Here is a 23,653-nt window from a genome sequence, read left to right on the forward strand (position 1 = left end):
AAAGATACAGAGCTTGAGCATTGTTATCTCATGTACTTCTCACTTAAAAAGGGAGAAAAAATAAAATAAAAGAATTTTTCTCACATCATCGTCCCTTTGGCTCTAATATCACTTATAATATTATTGTAAATTGTCGATCTATTTAGAATAAATTGATGTTAGAAAAGACACCCAGATTTTTTTAGATATTTGAAATGGCATCCTGTGGATTGTTCCAAGAAAACAAAAAAATGCATGAAATTTATGAGATGTTTGGACAATGAGCTGAATTGAGATGCGATGAAATGATAGTTAAAAGTTGAATAAAATATTATTAAAATATAATTTTTATTTTAAAATTTTAAAAAATGAAATTATTTATTATATTTTATTTAAAATTTTAAAAATAAGATCACCTCATTAACAAGTAAAACACTGTAAATAGAAGACAATAAGCTGGAGAGGATGATGATGCAGATGCTATATACCTTGTGATGTTACCAAGACAGTCTATGCCAGACATTGCAAGCACTTTGGTCTCAATCAGATGGGGGTTCCTTAGGGATAACGCGAAAAGAAACTACCACTCGTCCAAAGCTGAAAAATAGATATTTGGACGGTTTCGATGAGCATTTTTTTTTTTTTTACTTTCGTTGGGAAAAAAAAAAACAAAAAAGGAATGTAATTGAGTGATACACAATCACACATCCCCAAGAATTAAAAGGCCCCACAATTTGCGTAGGGGAAAGAAATTCATGATCTGTAGATTTCTACTCCCTTTTTCCACTCCAGTCTCCAGTTTTTAGTGGTAGCATTCACGTCTTCCATCCTAATGGTTAACGATGTGTTTCACACAGTTTTCCCTACAAATATAAAGAATCACAACAAAAAAGAAGCTGAGATGATGGTCGATGAGTCTCTGATGTTAAAGTTATTATTATCTTAAAGTTAAGTACACACATATAGAGTGTTCGTAGTACACAAGGATCGTCTTATATATCTGATTTATGCGGATTAATTGATCATTTCTTATATCAAAAGTACATGTTTCCTCAACTATCTCATTAGTCAGATATCATAAATGCAACGTGACCTTCTATTCACTCTACCTGATAGCAGGCATGCTCTGTCAGTTACCCCCTCGTTGTCAGGAAATTAATGGTTCCTTGCGTTTAGCGCATGCCTGCCTATATAAATCCTCTAAGGCTAGATAATGTAGGGGGACACTAGAGTGGCGTGTCTCATACTCCCATTCCTTTAGGGCCAAGGAGTTGCCTGGCTGGCTCAGGCTCCTTATATTTGGGCCTAGGCCGGGGTAGTAATCCTCTTATACTAATATATAATAAAAGTGTTATATCTACTTACAATTTTATATGTAAAATTCATTTTATGAGTTTTTTTAATTTAAATTTTGAATTTCAAATTTTATAATTTCCAGTCTATTAATAATTAACACATCAATTCGTAGTATTATGTAAGTAAAAATTATAAGTACAGGTAACATTTTAGATTGACATTAAATAATTGAAAAATAAGTTGTTATTATCGATCATTTGATGTTGGAGATGATGAAACTATCATCCCATTTGTAGTCATCTTCAAGTGAGTAGTAGTAACTTTCATTGTGATGGATTATTCTAAGGCCATGTTTGACAAACATTTATTTTTTAGACTTTTTTAATATTTATCGTATCTTTATTCCTAAACATAAAAAACACAAAAACATCTACTAACTCAAGGTTTCTTCACTCCTCATTTTAACAATTTTGAACTTCAATCCAAATAACATTTAAAAAAAAATTCATAACATAACCAAAAATAAGTTAGAAGTATGAGGGCGGCCACCATAAGACCTACATCTTAATTATTTTTGCAATATAGTATACATCAGCTTATATAATTATATATTTTTTTTCTTTAATCATTCAAAATAATTATTCTAAATCCATTCAAAATTTCTAATATTCTCAATTATTTTAGTATTTTTTAATACCTTCTCATGTATTAATAAGATTGCAATTTTATCCACTACTAAAATGCAAAAAAAAAAAAAAAAAATCCAAATAAAAATTAAAAAGAAAATATAACCTAGAAAAAATCATTCATCATACTTTTTTTTATTGATCTTTATCCTTTTTCATGCTCCACAAAAATTTTATCTTGAGTATTTTTCTGTTCATTTTTCCACAAAAATCAACAAAATAAACTAAAAATAAAAAATAAAAAAATCATTCACAAGAAGTTTAAGTGCAACATTTTTCCACTCAAAAAAAAAAAAAAAAAAAACCCAGCGTTTTCCCGGAACTGCTGAGCTATCCAAAACGACCCGTTTGGTCGTTTGAGAGAGTGAGAATACATTCGCCTCGCCGCTCCTCCTCTGCATCACTGATTTACTCTTGAGTCAATCTCTCTTTCCCTCCCTCTCGTTTTCAGGAACAAGGATAGATGGAGCTGGGGAAGCTTCTGAATTTCAAAGCGTAGCAGATACTGCTTTTAAGGTATTTTTTTCTGATTTTGTTCTTTCCTTTTTCTCTGAATTTTGGTTGGATTGAATGCATTTGAATTCTTACATTAGGGGAGATAGATCTTCTTTGAAGTACTTCTTTCATCATTCTTTAAGTTTGAAAGTTCTAAAATAATTGTTGTATTCCTAATGGTTTTTCCCAGGCTCTGAGTTCCGAGATTTTGATTAATCCATTAAAACTTCGGATAAATATACAGTTTTCAAGTTTCTTCTTTTCCCAACAATCGACCTTACAACGTACAAGTAAATCAATTTGCTTAATCATTTTTGTTTTCTTGGTATAGTTTATCATTTGGGATGTATCATTTGGTCTCTATGATGTATTTGATACGTATATCTGAAAAACCTGTTTCTGAGATCGAATTGATTTATATATTGTATTAGGAAAGACATCAGTTACTGGGATATGAGGGTATGAAATCAACTTCTCTGCAAACAAAACAATGTCAAAATTGGTTAGGGAGAATGTGTTGAAGATTTATTTTAGAGGTGCCTAGCAGGGGTTTTAAACCCTTCTGATTCCGATCGCGGCGATCGGGATGAAACAGGTAACACGCACAATAGTCAATATTTTGAAAAAATAAAAATCTTGATGACTTATGACATCTGATGGGGACTGTTGAATGTTGATATTCTTGAGGTCTGCATTGTGGTAATGAACCAAGAAATAGTACTAAGATGAACAGGCCATGACAGAGCCAAATTCTTTGGATTCTTGTGTTACCAACTTACCAGGTACCTCTGAATTAAATATATACCAACATCATATGAACAATTAGGCAGAATGAAACAATGGTTTTCTGATTCTTTTTTAAAACCTTGGAAATTCAGGCAAGATATAATAACCATATTGTAGTCTCTTATTACTGCTCCTGTGAAACTAGTAGATGTTCTGTTAGTGTAGTCTTCTATTCATATATGAGTGGACAGTGGTATTTCTTGCTTTTGTATTTTTCCGTTGTCTGCGTTGAGGAATGTGTTTTTATCTAACGAGCTTGTCTTCAACTTTTTCAGAATAAGCATTGGGGTTGGCCTTGTTGGCAGTGATACTTTAGATGGCACATTCTTCAGGTTTGATCTCTTCCGGCCTCCTGACAATTGGCTTGAGTCCTCAAACCCAAGTTTCACGTGGGAAATATGGAACTTTTCCCTTGAGATCCTCACCCGGGCTTCTTCGTATCCAAGCTGTGCAAGAGAATGGAGGGCCTCGAAGACTAGTTGACATTATCAGACTTGTACCAGAGATTTCAAGGAACTATTTTCGAAGTCCTTCTCGAAGGGCTCTTTTTGGGGGAATCTCTTTGTTGGGTGGCTTTTATGTTGCACAGACGATCTCTTTGTCTTTTGGAGCTTTAGGAGTGAATGATGTGATTGCTGCAGTTGTATGTGTTCTCCTGACAGAGTATGTCACAAAATTTTATTACAGCCAGCCGAAGGTGACATTCCCCCTTGCTCTTCTCAACAATTTTAAGATGGGTTTTACTTATGGTCTATTCATCGATGCTTTTAAGCTTGCCAGTTGACAATACCTCATAAAGCACTTGTAATTAGTTGTCTTGTAAATTCTCTAGTTACATGTTCATATTTTCTTTTTGGAGTTACATGTTCATGTTGTTATATATGATAAAATACATTTTCACATTTGATCTTATCATATTCTTAATTCATCGCCGACCATTTTTTTTGTCTGTTGACTTTACTTTTTCCTAAAATCAGGACCATATCACCCTCTGCTAGTATGTTGTCTGCCTTGGTTGTTATCTTTTGGTGGTCAAGTACGGACTACCTAAACAATAGCATATTTTTACACGAACTATGGTAGCCAATATGACCAAAAAAAAAACAAGACATGAATTGTGTTCATTTAGGAAATGAGGCTTCCATTTGTGTATCTTGATCTGATGGTAATCGCTTAAATTTGAATTGATGATAGAGTCATTTCATTAGCCCAGCACCAATAAGAATTTGCTATTTAACATCATGCATGGTATAGATTATGGCATTTTTTCCTGGTACTTCCAGATCTCATCCATATACTTGGTGTGAAATAGGTAATTTTCTTGTCTCGTAACTTATTGATGATCAAAGCATGTTTTAAAGTAAGCTTTTATACATGTGGTAGGACGGGTACTGCTAAATCTACTTGATTAAAAACAGCTTTGACTGTGAGATACTTGTATTTCAAGTTGTGTTGTTATTAATGTTTGATTATGTATGGTGGTAATTTGTGTACTATGGTACATGCATTGAGATTTTTTTTTTTCCTTCCGATAATTTGAGAGGAGAGGACAGAAGAATGCATTGGATTTTTAGGCTAAATTTTTGTGAGGTGTTTTGATAATACTAATAGATCTAACGAGATGATAGCTAGTGTTTTGAGAAAGAGATTATGCTGTTCTATAATGGATGATGCTATTGGACTTAGTGTCTTTTGTAGGAGTTTTTGTTTTATTTTTGGACTGGTATTTGGACCCAAAAACTTGCGTCAGTTGATTAGAACCATGTGATGAACACCAGCTGCCAGAGGTATTGAATAATTTCAAAGAGACGAGTTTTGCACCTTGGTCTAATCTGGTTTTGTTTAAATTTTAGATAATGTTTTTGTGTTGAAAATGTACTATGATAAAACTAGAATGTTGGAGCTAAAAAGTCTGCAGTGGAGGCGGTTTAAGAATGTCTATCCACCCTCACACTGGTGGTGTTTGAGATGAGGTCTTGTCCTGGAGTGCGCTTATCGATTATATGCATAGCCTAATTTTTAGAGAAATACTTGATCTATAAAAAAAATTACTTGAAAATAAACTTACAAACTGATTTATCTTGATATGGTAGGTGAAATTGTGAAGTTCCTTTTAGTATAAAGTAAATCTGGTGTCTCATATCGAGTTGCATTTGTTTGAAAGTTCTATTTTTAAGTATTCTTTTGTAGATGTAATACTTTTCTAATTTTTATCACGTCCAATACGGGTGATTAAGGCCATGTTTGGATACAAGAAGTGTTTCATCTCATTATTAAAAAATTTTCATATTCTCATGCAAAATATAATAAACAGTTCAACTTTTTCAAATTTCAAAATAATAAGAATAACTTTTAATTTTTATCTCAATTTATCTTATTTCAACCCACTATCTAATTGGCAGCTAAGATTGTGGGGATGTGTTATTACAAATTTTTTAAATTGGATATCATTTTAAGCATATTTGCTTATGTGAAATATTTTAAGTGACTGTGTATTAGTTAAATAGACGATTAACTTAAATATACCATGTCAATAAAAATAACTAAAAATCATAAAATATAAGTTAAAAGGACATTTAGAAAATTAGAATAGGTTTTGATTGAGTACTGTGCCACGTAAACGAGAGAAATATTTTACTTATAAATAGATTTTATTAAAATAAATTTACAAATTAACTAATATAATTTGATATAATACGATAAAATATAAAATTATTTTATTATAAAATCATAAGTGTCACGATTATGAGGAGATGTTACAAAAGTAAATAACAGATTAATATGATGATATGATAGATTTATTTTATAATAAAATTAATTTTATAATCTAATATATTATATAAAATAAATTTATGTTTATAAAACCTTTTCCATAATAATACTTGTTTATATAAAAAAAAAAATCAATCAACGGTCTTGTGGTTTTATGTTTTACTTTTAGATTTTGTACGGATTAAAAACATATTAATTTATCTTATTTTATCTTATTTAATTATTATAATTTTTTAAAAATTTTAAATAAAAAATAATTTAATAATTTAAATATTAAAATAAAATTAATATTTTAATATATTTTATTTAATTTTTTAATTTTTTAATTCAAATCATTTAAAGTTATCTATATCCAAACCTGCCGTACATGATCCAAAGCTGTCCGGACAGCGGCATGCGGTATTGGGAAAAAAAGTCTGTTCATTATTTATTATTTTTATCCAATATCTTTTTAGTTATTATTTACATTAAACAATTAAAATAAATTACTCATTATTTTAATTTATTTGTTAATTATTTGATGTACTTTCAGTGACCCCAATCCAGGGAACAGATAGAGATTAGATAAAACGTAAACAAAACTAGGGTTTCTGATTCTATTTCACCCCAGAATCTCACTCCTGCATCCACACTTTCCGGTTCTAACATTGGGACAGTCCACGATCGCGCTCAAACCATCCGCAATTTTCCTTATTATCTCGCACATCTCCCCAATTCTATTAACTTTTATTTAATTCCCGTAGATTTAAAACCACCACGGATTTTCTACCTCCAATCCACACTACTCAAAGAGAAGCACTTCTTTATCATCTCACCGTGACGTGATTACTTTCTCTCTTTGGATTACAATCTCATCGACTTTCCACTTTCAATTACATAAGGAAAATAACACACACAAAGGCGGTGAGTGCTGGATCAGATTGATCATTCAGTGATTGGGAGGAATTCAAGCTATGGACTTGGACAGCGGCAGCAAGCGCGTGTTCCAGCGGCTGGGTGGGCCCGTGGACCCCAAGAACCAAAAGGTCTGCTACCATTGGCGGGCGGGAAATTGCAACCGCCGCCCATGTCCGTTCCTGCACAGGGAATTGCCACCTCCCCCTTCCAACGGCGCCCCCTCCAAGCGGACCCACGGCTTCGTCGATGACTCATCCGGCTTCTCGGGTCCCCGCTCCAGGACCAATTACACCGGGTCGACGTGGGGCCGTTCCCACGGCAGTGCGAATAGTAGAACAGTTAGGAAGCCGGAGAGAGTTTTCAATGTTTGTAAATATTGGGTTCAGGGGAATTGTGGGTACGGTGAGCGGTGTAGGTACTTGCATTCTTGGAGCTTGGGAGAAGGTTTTGCGATACTAACGCAGCTCGAGGGGCATCAAAAGGTCAAGACTTTGGATGGACTATGAGTTGTTTTGGTGATTTGTATGTTTTGGTTTCGCCTACTTTTGGGGTTTTGATGGTTTTTTTTTTTTTTTTTTTTGTATTGAGGGATTTCGTGTGTTAATTGTGATATTTTTTGAACAGGTTGTGAGTGGGATTGCATTGCCATCCGGGTCGAATAAGCTTTACAGTGGCAGTAAAGATGAGACTGTAAGGGTTTGGGATTGCCAGTCTGGGCAGGTTGGTGTCGATTTTTTGTTTGCTGTGATATTATTGGTTTTAATTTTATTCTTAATTTTTTTAACTTATTTTGATGTTCTAGGAATCTGTAAAAAAAGGAAGTGAGTTTTATAGTTTAAAATTTATTTTTAATTAGCTGTAAAAGCAATACAATTTCCATTGCCTCCACTTCAGCTCAAGGCAACGAGTCCACCTCAGCTTCTCAAAAGAATCTTCAAGCATCCTTGTCAGCAGAATCTTCTCGATCATCCTCTGTGTAATTCTGTTATGCAATTTTACGTTTTTTGTATTGAGGAATCTTTTCTGTTACAACCGTGTCATAGGTGACCTGGAAATGCCCGTGCACACCACCTGCTCGTCGTTGTGAGCAACTCAGTATAGGGCTCTGCTTCTCTATAAATAGCACGCTGTAAATCAATATTCATCAAGACAAATCAATATATTAGTCTTCATTTCTTTCATGGCATCAGAGCTATTCCAAGACTAACATCAAAACCATGGCGGAAGAGTCTGTCTCTCCCAAAGTTTCAAATCCAAACCCACCCTCCTCTAACCCTCTTCTTCCTCATCTCTCCCATCTCGTTAATGTCAAACTCACCAATGACAACTTTCTTTTATGGCATACTCAGATGGTTCCATATCTCAAAAGCCAACAGCCTTTTGACTTTGTTAGTGGCATCAACGTTCCTCCTCCTTCCTTCCTACCTGATAAAATTCCTAACCCGGCCTAAATTGGGTGATGCCGAAGTCAGTGGTGGAATTATTAGCTAGCTGGGCGATGCCGGGAGGCGATCCACAAATCAAAGCTATGTGGAAGATGGTACCGATCTGTATTATGTGGTGCATTTGGCAAGAGCGTAATGAACGAACTTTCGAAGATAAGGAGCAGACTATGGAGGAGATCCGTATCTTATTTTTCAGTACTTTATTCTTGTGGTCTCTAGCTATAGACTTCAATGGACAAAATGTACATGACTTTCTAGTGACTACTATAGCCACCTAGATAGGTCTTATCTCTTGTATACCATCTTGTGTACTTGGGCTATGCCTATTATTGTTAATAAGATTGTGTTTACTTATCAAAAAAAAAAAATTCCTAACCCGGCCTTTCTGTCCTGGACCCAAATTGATGATCTTGAGCGCATTAATCTCATCCCTTTTTGATAATCTTATTGCTCAAGTTGTAGGCCATTCCACTACTTGAGAGGTTTGGGAAGCCCTTGACAAACTTTTCACTTCTCAATCTCACACCCTTATTATCCAACTCTGATATCAGCTAGCCACTATATCCAAAGGATCTAGCACTGTTTCTGAATATTTTCGGAAGGTCAAGCACCTTTCCGACACCATGAGTGCTGTTGGCTCTCCCCTGACCTCAGTTGAACTGCTTTCTTATTTGGAAAAGTCTAGTTGCAAGCACACTTGTGTACTAATATGTGCACTAATTTATTGTGATCGGTCAAAAAGTAGATTTTATTGAAAACAGTGATAATTTAAATTTTAAGTATGAAAGAATCAGTATTGGTACGCAGATTAGTACGCGACTTTGCTTGTATGTAGCAAAACTCTTCTTATTTACTTGCCAATCTTAATAGTGAGTATGATGCTTTTGTAACCTCTGTTACTGCCCGTCTTGAACCCCTCTCCACTGAAGAACTCTAGTCTCTTACTCATCCATGAAAGTTGACTCAGCCACAACAATCATCTTCCCTCGTCCTTTAATCCCTCAGCCAACATCCCCGCATCCTCTCCTAATAGGGGCCGTGGTGCTTACCGTGATAACTACTGCGGCAACTCTTGTGGACGTGGGCGAGGTCGCCACAATCCCTCTCCATCTCCTGCGTACTCCCCCAACTCTTCTTCCCAGATGCTTTCCACCCTTCCTCACTCCAAACCCACCTGTCAAGTCTGTGGCAAAGTGGGTCACATTGCCCTCAAATGTTATCATCACTTTGATCAAGCATATCAAAGTGACCCACCTCGTTCACTGACAACCAACTATACTACCTCAGCTTTAGCCCTAGATATGGCTTGGTACCCAAACACTGTAGCCACCAACCACCTTACATCTGATCTTTCTCATCTTAACCTAACCTTGGCTCCCTATGGTGGTACTAATAAGATACGTGTTGGTGATGGTTCAGCTCTTCCATTCTCCAATATTGGTGACTCTACTTTCTCCACTTCTTCTCATTCTTTTCTTCTAAAAATTTTACTGCATGTTCCTAATATCACCAAGAATTTATTTCTATTAGACAGTTTTGTTTTGACAACTCTGTCTTCTTTGAGTTTCACAGTTCATTTTTCATTGTGAAGGATTCCAAGACGGGGGACTCCTATTCTTCGTGGTCCCATGCATGATGGCCTATACTCTTTTCCGTCGTCCGAGTCTTCTTCCTCTCCTCAAGCTCTATTTGGTCAATGTACCTCTTCCTCTCAATGGCATGCACGACTTGGGCATCCTTCTCTCCAACTTTTGCAACGCATCATCAAGTCAAACTCACTTCCAGTATTCAGCAATAATGCTTCTTCTGTCTGTCCAGCTTGTCACCAAGCCAAGAGTAGTCAACTTCCCTTTTGGACCTCACATCAGCTTTCTACTAAACCACTTCAGCTTATTTACACTAATGTATGCGGCCCTGCCACTGTTCTTTCTAGAGAAGGTTTTAGATATTATGTATCCTTCCTAGATGATTTCACACGCTTTACATGGTGGTTCCCACTTGTTCAAAAATCTGATGTCATCTCAGTTTTTATTAAATTTCAGAAGCATGTTGAGCTCTTGTTTAATGCAAAAATCATTTCTATTCAGAGTGATTGGGGTGGAGAATATCGCTCTCCCATACTCTACTTGAAACTTGGCATGTCTCATAGACTATCATGTCCTCATACCCATCAACAAAATGGGGCTGTGGAACGTAAACATCGGCACATTGTCGAAACGGGCCTTGCACTCATGTCCCAAGCTTCCTTACCTCAATTATTTTGGGCCGACACTTTTCACACATCCGTATATTTAATAAATCGGCTTCCTACCCCTGTTCTCAAAAATAAATCCCCTTATGAAAAATTGTTTCTCAAACTGCTTGATTATAAATTTCTCAAAGTTTTTGGTACCACATGTTGGCCACATCTGAGGCCTTACAACCATCAAAAAATGGACCTACGCTATCTTCCATGTTTATTTTTACGATACAGTGATTCTCATAAAGGGTATAGGTGCCTACATCTCCTTCTGGCGCATCTATTTCTCGCGTGATGTTATTTTTTATGAGAACACGTTTCCATTCTCCACTTCTTCCTCGGCTCAAGATTCATCCCAATCCACTCTTCCATCCATATTGGGGCTTGCTCCCACATTGTTATCTCCTCACTCTCATACTTCCCTTACCCAGCTCGCATGGCCCATTGCCACACCTACCAGCTCTTCTAACTTTTCGGGAACCTATCAATCAAATAACTCTTCACAAGCCCAGCCCACTGAGCCCAATACCATATCTCGATCCTTATCCTCTTCCTTAGATTTTGACGCCTCATCTCCATTTGCTTCTTCTCTTCCCCTTGTTCCACCTTCACTCTCCACAGAATCTTCCCGTGATTCTTCTCCATTCTCTCTGATGGTAACCAAGTCTAAAACAACTTCCCTCTGTCCACGGCAGTATATTGATGGAACCATACTCTGGCCACCATCACGTGGCTATCTTACCACTACCACCTCCATCCCTAAGGAACCACACACCTACACAGAGGCTACCAAATTTGAAGAATGGCGCACTGCCATGTCTCAAGAATTCCAGGCTAGGCTTAAAACAAACTCGTGGTATCTTGTTCCTTGCTCTAATATCACTAATTTGGTGGCTTGTCGTTGGGTTTTTAGGACCAAGAGTTTGTTTGATGGTTCGGTTGAGTGTCGCAAAGCTCGTTTGGGGGCCAAGGGCTACGACCAATAGGTTGGGGTTAATTATTCAGAGACTTTCAGTCCAGTTGTCAAACCAACAACCATTCGTACAATTTTGTCTATTGTTGTTATAGAGAAATGGAACCTTCGGCAGCTTGACATATCCAATGCATTTCTGCATGGTGATCTCTACGAGCAAGTGTACATGACTCAACTGGTTGGCTTCATCAATCTAGACTTTCCCACTCGTGTATTGCGTGTTGCCTAAATAAGGCCATCTATGGTCTTAAACAAGCTCCAAGGGCATGGTTTTTCAAGCTAAGTCATCGTCTCCTTGAACTTGGTTTTACACCTTCCACTGCTGATCTATCCCTTTTTGTTTACAAGCATGACTCTGTTACATTGTTTTTCCTTGTTTATGACGATGACATAATACTTACTGGTTTCCACTCGCATGCAATCTCTTCTTTGCATCATTTTCTAAGTTTAACTTTTTCTGTTAAGGACCTTGGTCCATTACGTTTCTTACTTGGCCTTGAAATTAACTTCCTTCCCATTGGTCTTCATTTATCCCAGCAAAAATATATTTGTGATCTTCCCAAACGTACTCACATGGATTTGGCCAAACCTGTTACCTTGCCGATGTCAACTTCCACCCATTTATCCCTCACTGATGGACCCAACTTCCATGATCCTACCCTCTTTCGAAGCACTGTTGGGAGTCTCCAATATTTATCATTTACCAGTCCCGACATTGCATTCACTGTTAACAAGGTATGCCAGTTTATGCATGCACCCAAGCTTCCTCATTGGCAAGCTGTGAAGTGAATTCTCGGGTACCTCAAGCACTATGCCAGTCTTGGTCTCCAAATTCGGCCTTGTCCCAGTTACTCCTTGAATGCCTTTTCAGATGCCAATTGGGCTGGCTGCCCAGATGATCAGGGTTCAACGGGAGGTTTTTGTATTTTTCTTGGTTCTAACATTATCTCATGGGGATCCAAAAAGCAGAAAACTATTGCCCGTTCAAGCATTGAAGCTAAGTACAAAGCACTTGCCAACTCCATTGCCGAGCTTCTATGAATTCAGTCGCTTCTCAAAGATCTTGGGATTTCTCTCTCCAAACCTCCTACATTGTGGTGCGACAACCTTGGCGTGACATACCTTTATGCCAACCTTGTACTACAGTCCCCAACCAAGCACATGGAAATTGATTTCCATTTTGTGCGTGATCGTGTCTCGGCCAAAACTCTTGATGTTGCATTCATCTCCTCTTGTGATCAGCTTGCAGATGCTCTTACAAAGGCCCTTGCAACCTCTCAGTTTCTACATATTCAATCGAGCCTCAACATGGTGCCCATACTGGACTCGCGGGAGGGTAAAAGCAATACAATTTCCATTGCCTCCACTTCAGCTCAAGGCAATGAGTCCACCTCAGCTTCTCAAAAGAATCTTCAAGCATCCTTGTCAGCAGAATCTTCTAGATCATCCTATGTGTAATTCTGTTATGCAATTTTACGTTTTTTGTATTGAGGAATCTTTTCTGTTACAACAGTGTCATAGGTGGCCTGGAAATGCCAGTGCACACCACCTGCTCGTCGTTGTGAGCAACTCAGTACAGTGCTCTGCTTCTCTTTAAATAGCACGCTGTAAATCAATATTCATCAAGACAAATCAATCTACTAGTCTTCATTTCTTTCAAGCTGGCTTCTATTAGTGAAAGAAATTTTCACCCACTCGAAACAGCGAGGAAGATAACCTCAAAACAGTGTGGCTAAGTGTGTAATATTTTTAAAATAACTATGTGCTGGAGTTAAAATCTTACGGGGATTATCAAAATCATTGGAGAAATAAGTACTAAATGAAAGGTGTTTTGTACTTTCATTTAGTGCATATATATATTTTTTGACTGATCAAAAAAAATATTTTAAAAAAGACCAAGTGCTGGAGTTAAAATCTTATGGGGATTATCAAAATCATTGGAGAATTAAGTACTAAATGAAAGTTGTTTTGTAGAGTGCAGTTGTCCAATGTCATTAATTCTGCCTGTTTGGTCTAAAATGTAGCGAAATGTGTATGGTTCTCTTGACCTTACTGTCCTTAAATACTTAAATGGTTGGCATTAGAGATGGTCTATGAAAGTAATGGTCGTCCATGTGTCTTGGATCACTTCTCTGGAATGTTATAAATGCTAAAGGAATGCTTAACTCTAACAATCGAACTTGTCTAAATTCAAAAGACTAAAGGGGAGTTGTTTCTAAAGAAGAAATGATCTAAGAAAAGGGAAAAAGAAGAAAAAGAAATACAAAATTCATTTTCTGCCAATTGTCAATATCATTTGTTGAACACTTATAAAAAAAATATATCGTTTGTTGAAATGATAAACCTCGTCTTCTTGCTTTCTTGAGTTGAGTTTTTTTCCTTCCCTCTCTCATACTCCAGAGACATTGAAAAATAAATGCTAACATTATATCATAACTCATTAGTTTGCAGCCAATGAAAGAATAGGCAAATTAAATTATATTCTCTGGGTTTACCTTATTGTTTTGCAGTGTATGGGGGTGATTAATCTGGGTGGTGAAGTGGGTTGTATGATCAGTGAAGGTCCTTGGGTCTTTGTTGGGATGCCCAATTCTGTCATGGTAAGATGCGAGGAAAACTTTGGCTTGTGTATTTTATTATAATACAATGTTGTACTTGCTTTTTTTGGTTATAGTATAATGCTATCGATCTGTTCTGAAATATTCTACCTAATTCAGTTGGTGATATTGGTATTGCAGGCATGGAACACCGAAACTAACACTGAGCTGAGTCTTAGTGGGCCTATAGGAGAAGTTTATGCAATGGTTGTGGGCAACGGTTTGCTTTTTGCTGGTACGCAGGTAATTTTTTTTTACTTACGAATATTTGGTTGCATGTCATATTTCCTCTAAAAAAGTTGTCGCTGTTACATTGGGTATTTATGCATTGGTTTTTCTGAAATGGATGGAATTGTATGAACCATCAGATTGTTTTGAATATGTTATGGGGGCTCTGAATATATAAGGTATGAAAGAGTTGTATAAAATATTGTTATTTTTATTTTCAAACCCATCAAAGTCAAAGAAAATTCAAAGAAATTGATAAAATTGTAGTATTTAATTGAAGATTTGTATAAAAATTGTAAAATAGTTGTCTATATCATTTTTTATTAGTATATGATATCTACTATACATAAAATGTAGGACACAAGCTGGAGGTTTACCTGGCCGTTAACTTCAGGGCCCCATGGGATTAGTCGAGGTGCGCATAAGCTGGCCTGACACCCAAGGATATAAAAAAAAAAAAAAAAATGTAGGACACAAGGCATCTTAGTTTCCCTGGAAGTCAGATTTGACAATGTTACCTGAATCTCACTAAGGGAAAAAACCATTGCATCTTTAGGGATATATGTTTCTCTCCTTGTGCCTGCGTGCATGTTTGTTTGCAGAATTAACACATTTGACTTGTATTTCTTATAAAAAACATGTCTTAACTGGTATTGATGGAAGGTTTTCTTTGGTGCAGGATGGGTCTATATTGGCATGGAAGTTTAATGCAGCTACGAACTGTTTTGAACCGGCTGCATCACTTAAAGGTCATACCCTTGGAGTTGTTTCATTGGTAGTTGGAGCTAATAGGCTATATTCTGGTTCAGTGGACTGTACTATCAGAGTAAGTTGGTTTTGATATCATATGTCGTCTGTACATCTCATCCTTCTGGTGGAGTACTTCTAGAGGATTGATTGGAACTACAGTGATTGCATTTGGTATGTCTATTTCTGCTTTTGTTTTTGTTTTTTTTTTTATGAAAAGAACATTGTATTCTGCCTGTTTTTCAGGTCTGGAACCTTGAAACTTTGCAGTGTATACAGACACTTAAAGAACATACTGAAGTTGTGATGTCTGTTCTTTGCTGGGAGCAGTGTCTATTATCATGTTCATTAGACAAAACAATAAAGGTCAATGTCTCTAATGCTTGTCTCATACAATATTAATGCATGTGTATGTTCATATGCGCTTGGGCTATAAACTCTTTATTCCTTTTTTTTTTCGTGCAGGTGTGGGTTGCTACAGAAAGGGGAAATTTGGAAGTAACATACACTCACAATGAAGAGCATGTATGCATACTGAAAACTTACTTTCAAATAAAATAGCTATATTAGAAATATATTAGAAATGAAGTGTATTGAACTTTTGGGGCTTGTTTATGCATTTAGTTGTAATATCTTGAATTCAGATGTGGATATTGATAAAATGAGCATTTCATTTTCTTTTGATCTTTTCAAAAAATTATTGTCGGTAGTCTGAATCTGGAGATTGTAGGATTTAACCTCAAAACCTAATATTGAAGATCAATCTGGTTTTCATTAACGAACTAAGCATGTTGAAATTGGTTGTCACTTTGTCTGTTACAAGTTGATCAACAAAGTTATATAAAGATTTTTATGACAAGGAATCTCAGACCGCATATGAGACATGTATTTTACCCAATTAAACATCAGACCTGTGTAATGTGTCTCCATCACACGATCATGGGGATTGGGTAAATCATAAGCTTTTCACCAATGGAAAGTGATCCCTAGAAATTGTTTGCACCCCGAACCTTATTGGTGTGGTGTTTTTTTTTTTTTTTTTTTTTTGGTGGGGGGCCGTGGGTTGGGGGGGGGGGGGGGTGCTGGGGTTTGGAGGTTGGGGTAGTTAAATCCAAACTACTTTAAACTATTATTGGTATTGGATTCTTGTTAGGAAATTAGTGGATTGGGGTGTTATCATTTACATTATATGAAATCACTGTTCCCTTTTCACATATGATTGTGATAGTAATTTGAGGTTGCATAAATCTATAAAGTTTGTTCCAAGTATGGTTTATTCACGCATACAAATTCCTGAGATCAAATCATTTGCATAGAAATATTAATTTTTGATTGATCTAGTTTATTTAATGATGTTGTTACTTTTTACGCTTGTTTTACTTATAAAAAAAAAATGTTGTTGTTACTTTGGCTCCTGCAGGGCCTGCTTACCCTCTGTGGGATGCATGATTCAGAAGCCAAGCCCATCTTGCTATGCTCTTCCAAAGATAACTCTGTCCACCTCTATGATTTGCCGTCGTTAGTATTTTCTTGGTTGACTTCTCTTAGTTTTGAATTTGAATTTCTTTTGGGAGTCTATTCCTGTTTTCAAGAACCCACTTTGATCTATTTGTTTTCTTTTGGTCTGTGCTGGTTAGATTTTCGGAGAGGGGTAAAATTTTTGCTAAACAAGAGGTTCGTGCAATTCAGATGGGTCCTGCTGGCCTGTTTTTTACCGGTGATGGAGCCGGTCAAGTGAAAGTGTGGCAGTGGTTAACAGAACCAGCAGCTATCGCGCATTGAGCGGCATTATTATTTTTTCTTCCGATTATATTGATAGTTTTGTTTATTTTGTAACTGGTGAGTTTGAGTTGGGAAGGAAAAGTTGAAAATGCCAGTTACTTGTAGTTGTATTTGGTGTATTCTGTTTAGTAGCACCGAAGCTGTTGTCTCCTTTCCTGTGCCATAATTATAAAGACAGGCTTCTCGGCCCAATTCAGGCTATTTTCTGTTTAGGAAGCACCGAAGCTATTGTCTCCTTGTCCTGTGTCGTAATTATAAAGACAGGCTTCTTGGTCTAATACAGGCTATAAGATTTTGATAAATATTGATGAAAACTGAGTAAATATTCGTACTGCTTGCTGCAAGATAATTTGCATATTCTTGTCACTGTGTTCTGCACCTCATCGTTTTAGATACCTTGTACCCTATATTGTAAATCAGGAAAACTTTGTTTTTGTTGCATATCGTAATGCAGGGACCGTTCTTTCCTTTAAAAAAAAAAGAAAAAAAAAAGGTTATCTTTCAGGGCCGTAGATTTGCAGATTTTAGAGCTAGCTAACAATATCAGTAGTTTGTGGTTTTGGTTCGACGGTGGCAGAATGCGAAGTATTTAACATGATGAAGTATTATTTCAGCGATGCTTTACTAGGATCTCTAAGAGTAAGGATCATGAATTCCTCTTCTTCAGTTTGAATCTTGGAAAGGGTAGTGAAGATGGTGCTGCTGACAGAGATCCACCATACCATATGACTAGGGGTGTAAACTTACTGGTCCAGACCAGGAAACCTAGCTGAATCGAATGGTTCGGTCTGAAGCGATAAACATGTTGGTCGGTCTCATTTCATGCTATTTGAAAATTTTGTTTTCGGTCCAATCCCTAGTTGTGTTTTTTGGAATTAGGTCAAACTGGACCGACCGAAGTGTGTATATATATATAATTTTTTAAAATATTTTTTTATACAATTATATATTATTTTATATAGTAGTTGTTGAAGTTAAATTAGTTAATTATGTAATTTTCTTATAACGCATCATCATTGATCATATAAAATATTAAATATCCTATTAACTATTAACTAATATGCTATCGATTAACTAATATATCATATACTAAATCATGTTATAATATGTAGATACATACTCTAGTATCTACACCTAATTAAGTTAATTAGGTATATTTTTTTTAAGAGACCTAAGTTGCAAGTAAGTAGGCCTGCAACCCAATGCACCGTAGTCACATTCGGGGCCGACCCAATCTGACCTGGTAACCAGTTGAGATGAAAATGACCCGATCTGACCCGACATGTTGCGGGCCAGGCCACCGCGTTCCAGAACCGAACACTGCATTTCACGGTTTCACCACTTTCCTTTTCCCTTGTTTCTTCTCTAAGCACCGACACCCCATCACCACTAACACCAACAACAATGGAAGAAGAAACCATGGAACACTCAGATAGCCAAATTCTATAGCCTTTGGGCTCACGCACAACACCAGCAATTTACCAATGATAGCAAATATATCGATGAGAGCAAGAAATTTGGCCGAAGCTTGTTCAAGAGAGCAGAAAAGGTCCTCCTGTGCCTTGGAATGCTTCTCTGTCTTAGGCGACATCTTTTCTCATTGTAGTCTCCAAATAGGCGTAGCATTGAAGAAGTGAAGCAATGCAACGCAAGATATAAGAGTAAGCGAACTAGGCAGTGAGTTTTTAGTTTAGAAATTAAACCCACCCACCTTTAGGTAGATCCCACTTCCATTGTCGTTGGTTCTTTAGATCCCACTTTCGTCATTCTCGCTATCATCAAAAGTTTTTGAATCTTCAGATCTCCAAATCCCTAGATCTTCAAATTGAGTCAATGTTGTCTTTAAATCCAAAGAAAATCGAGAGGGGAGTACGGGCGAGGAGAATGAACGCGATCTTGGAGCAATGATCATGGAGAGAGAGAGAGAGAGAGAGAGAGAGAGAGAGAGAGAGAGAGAGAGAGAGAGAGAGAGAGAGAGAGAGAGAGAGAGAGAGAGAGAGAGAGAGAGATTTTTTCTCTTGTGGGAAGAAAGACTAAGAGTGTGGAAGGCGAGGGAGAACGCGACGGAGAACGGTGACAATGGCTAGGGTTTCGCAGTGGGAGAAGATGAGGCAGAGGAATATCGGTTTGCACGGGTTCGACGGGCTGCATCTAACTCAACCTGCTATGTAATTGTTGACCCGATGAACCCGTCTTTGACGGGTTGTGTGGGTCAGGTTATTCAGGTGTGTCGGGCCCAAGCCATTTATGCACAGACCTACAAGTAAGTATGAAGAATCTATAGACAATGAAATTATTTAATATTCATTAAAATTTTAATACAGGTCATTATGCATTGAGTATCACAATTCATTTACATACTATTGAATAATAAGTTAATAACTATTGAAATCATAAATATAATTATAATTAATTATTTTTTAATGAGTTATTTATATAATCCACGTTAAAGAAGTCACTTAATCTTAGTTTTACTATTTTAAATTTAGTATTAATTTATCTACCAAAAAAGAAAAAAGAGGAAAAACGATTACTCTAGTAAAGGGCCGGACCGAATAGACCGATAGTTAATGGTCTAGTCCAGTCCATAGGAGTAATTGATTTAATTCAGGATGGAAAAATGGTGAACCAAAATTTTCGGTTCAATCCCAAAAATCCTCTTTGGACCAAGGGGATGGGACCAAACCGTTTATACCTCTATATACGACCTTACTATCTTTCGGTCTTTTCTGCCCTCCATTCTATTATGCCCCGACATCAAATGCATGCTAATTTGGAGAAAATTTTTATTTGCAAACAGGTATGAAAAATGCACTCTATATCATTTATATGATTTGATTTACAATAAAAATTAATAATTTGAATCTTGTCATTATAGAGTGTATTATAGGCTGTTAGGGGATAGAAATATAAAATTTTTCCATGCAATTATAGAGTTTATTTCTTGCCATTATAATTTGAATCTTGTCATTATAGAGTGTATTTCTGTCCCCTTGTTGGAAAATTTTAATAATTTAATATAGTGTATTTTACTATCAAAACCTTTATTTTTTGGGCTAAAATTTATTCTTTTTTTAAGAGACTGTAACCGGAGTCTATTAGAACACTGGCTTATTGTTAACTTTGGTTGTTGTTGTTGGTCTCTCAATCGATAAGGATTAGAATAGATTTTGTTTTTTTGCCATTATTCCCAATAACTGTTCCACTAAATATGTGTTGCAATATTTGAATATGGTTGATATTAAGTTGGTGGCCAACATGTTATTAGTGATTCATAATTGCATTTGATTTGATTTGAATGATTCCCATCACAATCTTAGGATGCAACACAATATTTTGGGATACTGATGGATGGTTATGCTGTGACGCCCCCAAATTCCGTTTGGGATCGGACGGACATTTGAAGCGTCGAGACATGCAACACAAGGTTATCTGCCCCCGTTCATGACATATAAGATGCAATGTTCCTAACATGCATCTAACATTATGCAATATTCGCAGCGGATAATTTTTTTTTCTTTAGCAATACTATGCACCAAATTGAAAATATCTCAAATGCTTAAAACATACTTCATACATAAAGACCTATTGAGTAGATCACAACACTAGTCCAAAATGGTTATGATCCAAAAAATACTAAAGATGCAACTCCATTGTACAAGTAGTAATTTTACGTTAACTACTATATTAACATTGACGTCGCACCATCGCTTAGTCAATTGTGTCTAGTTGATCAGCTCCTAATTCTCCTTCAGGTCCTGTAACAAGATCTACCATTCGGGGGGAATGGTAGTTGGGATTACCAAAGTGAGATTTGATTACAAATCTCAGTAAGTTAACAAAAAAACTTCCACACAAGCTAATGATGCATGCATGACAGTAAAAGCATAAATGCATAATCAAATTCATAAGTAATTAAAGCATAACTTGGCGTACAACATAGCATAATTGACATAACTTAAATTGAAACATGAACTGAACTTGACTTGACATGAACTTGATCTGAAACTTGACTTAACATGAAAAATACATACTCCACAGTTGTTGTGGCCCCATGTATTCTATGTGTAAATACATACTCCACAGTTGTTGTGGCCCCATGTATTCTACACAAACTTGACTTAACATGAAAAATACATACTCCACAGTTGTTGTGGCCCCATGTATTCTACGTGTAAATACATACTCCACAGTTGTTGTGACCCCATGTATTCTACACAAACTGAATGTATTCAAGATGAAACGTGACTGGAAAACGAAAGGACTGGAGCCCTGACGTAACATAACGTGATTTGAACATAACTTGAAATACATGAACAACTTGAGATAGAAACATTTCGTAACATGACATAACATATAATAGACAACATATTTAACATGACATACTTGTAATGTACAGTAATACATGACAGAATATATTATGTAACAGATAAAAATTGATGACAGAATAAATTCTGTATAATAGACAATTACGTGATAACTTGACATGGCATGACATATATGATAACATACATACATACATTGTAGTTCCTTTACTTAGCACACATACACAGTAGACTGCTAGTAAGTTAAAAGCTAACTTACCTCGATCTCCGCGTTTCTTATAAAACTTCAAGTGCGACCACGAGGAACTGTAATTAGTGATTCTAAAAGTTAGAACTAAATCACTAAATATTTGAAATATGGAAAATACTAACTTAAAGAGTAAAATTTTCATTTTACTCTCTACATGTGGAAAAAATGACCGTTTTACCCATAACTTAAGGATTTTGCATACTAACTCCAAAAGTTTCTAAAATTTACATTCCTCATGTAAATTTTGTCCTAAACTTAAATATCAACTCAGAAAAATTTAAAACAAAACACAACTATGAAGAACACACTATGGCCAAAACATCCATAGGCCATTTCCCTTGATTTTTGTTGCAATTCCTTCCAACTTCAAAACTCATGCTTAAACCAAAATTTTGCAACAAACATCTTCCAATCCTAAGTTCAAAACCATACTTAAAACATCCATTTAGAAAAAGCTAATAATCAACATCAAACTTTTTTGTAAAAAGATCGAAGCACTTGAATCACAAGTTTTGACCTTAAATCAAAACATCTCCAAAAATTTCAAAAATCAAATCTTACTTCTAACATATTCATAGTATCATCCGAACATCAACCATGCTTTAAATCATCAAACTAAAGTCACCAAAATCACAAAATAACATTTGGAGTTTTTGGTTTTACACTTAGTCCAAAAACAGAAACTTTTTCCTCAACTAGTTTTGATAAATCTCTTGATTTATGACTTATAAATATATGATCTTCAAATCAAACCATCACATGGTTTAAAAAGATGTCCTAAAACATATATAAGCTTCTAATTCAAGATCACATGGTTAGAAATTAACCAAAACATAAATTTAGCCAAGAATATCCACACTTTAGCTTATTTGAATATCTCTTTGCATAAAATTTCATATATTTGAAACTAACACCAAATATTTTCAAAATAATAATATAACATGTATATAAGATGCTTAGGATCCTCTAATAAAATTATCAAAGTCATTGGAATAGGTTTAGACCACCAAAGAGTTAAACTTTCTCAAAACAGAAACTATTTTTCTTCTTCCAGTTTCTAAGTTTCTAAATCTAAGAAAATCTTTCATCAAAACCTTTAATCATGCAAAAATCCTCAACCAATAGTCACATATACATGTTAACAATACTCCATAAAAATTTCGGACCAATATCTATCCATTAGCTTGGTCAAAAACTCCAAACTATAACATATTCTCCAGTTTATCTCCCAGAATGACCTTTCTATAGTTTACACAATATTTGACTGATCAAATGATTTTCAAATGGGGAAAATAAGATATCCATGTAAACTAGACTAAAAAAGGAACAACTTATATGAAGGAGACTTTATGATAAAACACTTACAAAAGCTTCGAAATGGGTGTGCAAAAGACCTCCTAAAAACTATCCGAGAGAGAGTGTTTGACATTCTTTCAATGGAAAGTGTAAATGAAGATAATTTCGTGGGGAGAGGTGGCTGGAGATACTTATGGATGAGATATAGAAGAGATGAGTCTGGAGTTGAGAGTTCAGTGTAGTTTTCTCCTACCCAAAATATCTATAAAAGATTATCTCATAATATTCTATCCAATAGTATCTACAAAAAATCAACTTAAGATATTTTTATCTAATAATATCTATAAAAAATCAACTCAAAATATTTTTATCCAATAATATTCATGAAAATTACCTCAAGATATTTCTTTTTATCCAATAATATCTACAGTTTTGAATAGACGTTTTGTCCGAAAATATGAAAAAATGTTATTGCGCCATAAGACTTTAAATAACCCTCCGAGTCTAATGGCACAAACCATAATACATTTTGACACTTCTAACTATCTCCAATAATCAAAAACACACTTCTGATACCATAGTAAATAATAACACTAACTATGTAGTTAGACAAAAACCTATATGATTAATGGATTCGTGAAAACTTATGGAGTTTTCACAAGGTTCCTAAAGTTAATAGAAATTTCACAATTGAATTTCTAGCGGGCTGTTACATATGCAGTTTGAAAGACACGATTACCATTTTTTTTTCTTTTTTTCTTATTTTTTTCTTTGTGGTGTTGTTTTAGATTTAGGTTACGTTTGAATAGTAAGGTGATATCAAATATTTTATGAATAATAATAAAAAATTATTTAATAGT

At 35.6% G+C, this 23,653-nt stretch overlaps 2 protein-coding genes across 2 annotated transcripts; both read left to right on the forward strand.

The window, feature by feature from the left end:
- The first annotated feature begins 2,271 nt into the window (after positions 1-2,271).
- LOC122307075 (ycf20-like protein) lies at positions 2,272-4,335 on the forward strand. Its single transcript, XM_043119691.1, has 2 exons — positions 2,272-2,477; positions 3,518-4,335. Exon 2 carries the CDS (start codon positions 3,559-3,561, stop codon positions 4,024-4,026), a length of 468 nt encoding a protein of 155 aa, XP_042975625.1. The 5' UTR covers positions 2,272-2,477; positions 3,518-3,558; the 3' UTR covers positions 4,027-4,335.
- Positions 4,336-6,359: 2,024 nt separating this feature from the next.
- Positions 6,360-17,266, forward strand: LOC122307074 (zinc finger CCCH domain-containing protein 48-like). Its single transcript, XM_043119690.1, has 9 exons — positions 6,360-7,393; positions 7,536-7,631; positions 14,079-14,168; positions 14,307-14,408; positions 15,073-15,219; positions 15,387-15,506; positions 15,606-15,665; positions 16,561-16,658; positions 16,778-17,266. Exons 1-9 carry the CDS (start codon positions 6,968-6,970, stop codon positions 16,920-16,922), a joined length of 1,284 nt encoding a protein of 427 aa, XP_042975624.1. The 5' UTR covers positions 6,360-6,967; the 3' UTR covers positions 16,923-17,266.
- The last annotated feature ends 6,387 nt before the right edge of the window (positions 17,267-23,653 follow it).

The sequence above is a fragment of the Carya illinoinensis genome, chromosome 4, assembly GCF_018687715.1.
Source record: "Carya illinoinensis cultivar Pawnee chromosome 4, C.illinoinensisPawnee_v1, whole genome shotgun sequence".
In the NCBI taxonomy this organism is placed as follows: domain Eukaryota; kingdom Viridiplantae; phylum Streptophyta; class Magnoliopsida; order Fagales; family Juglandaceae; genus Carya; species Carya illinoinensis.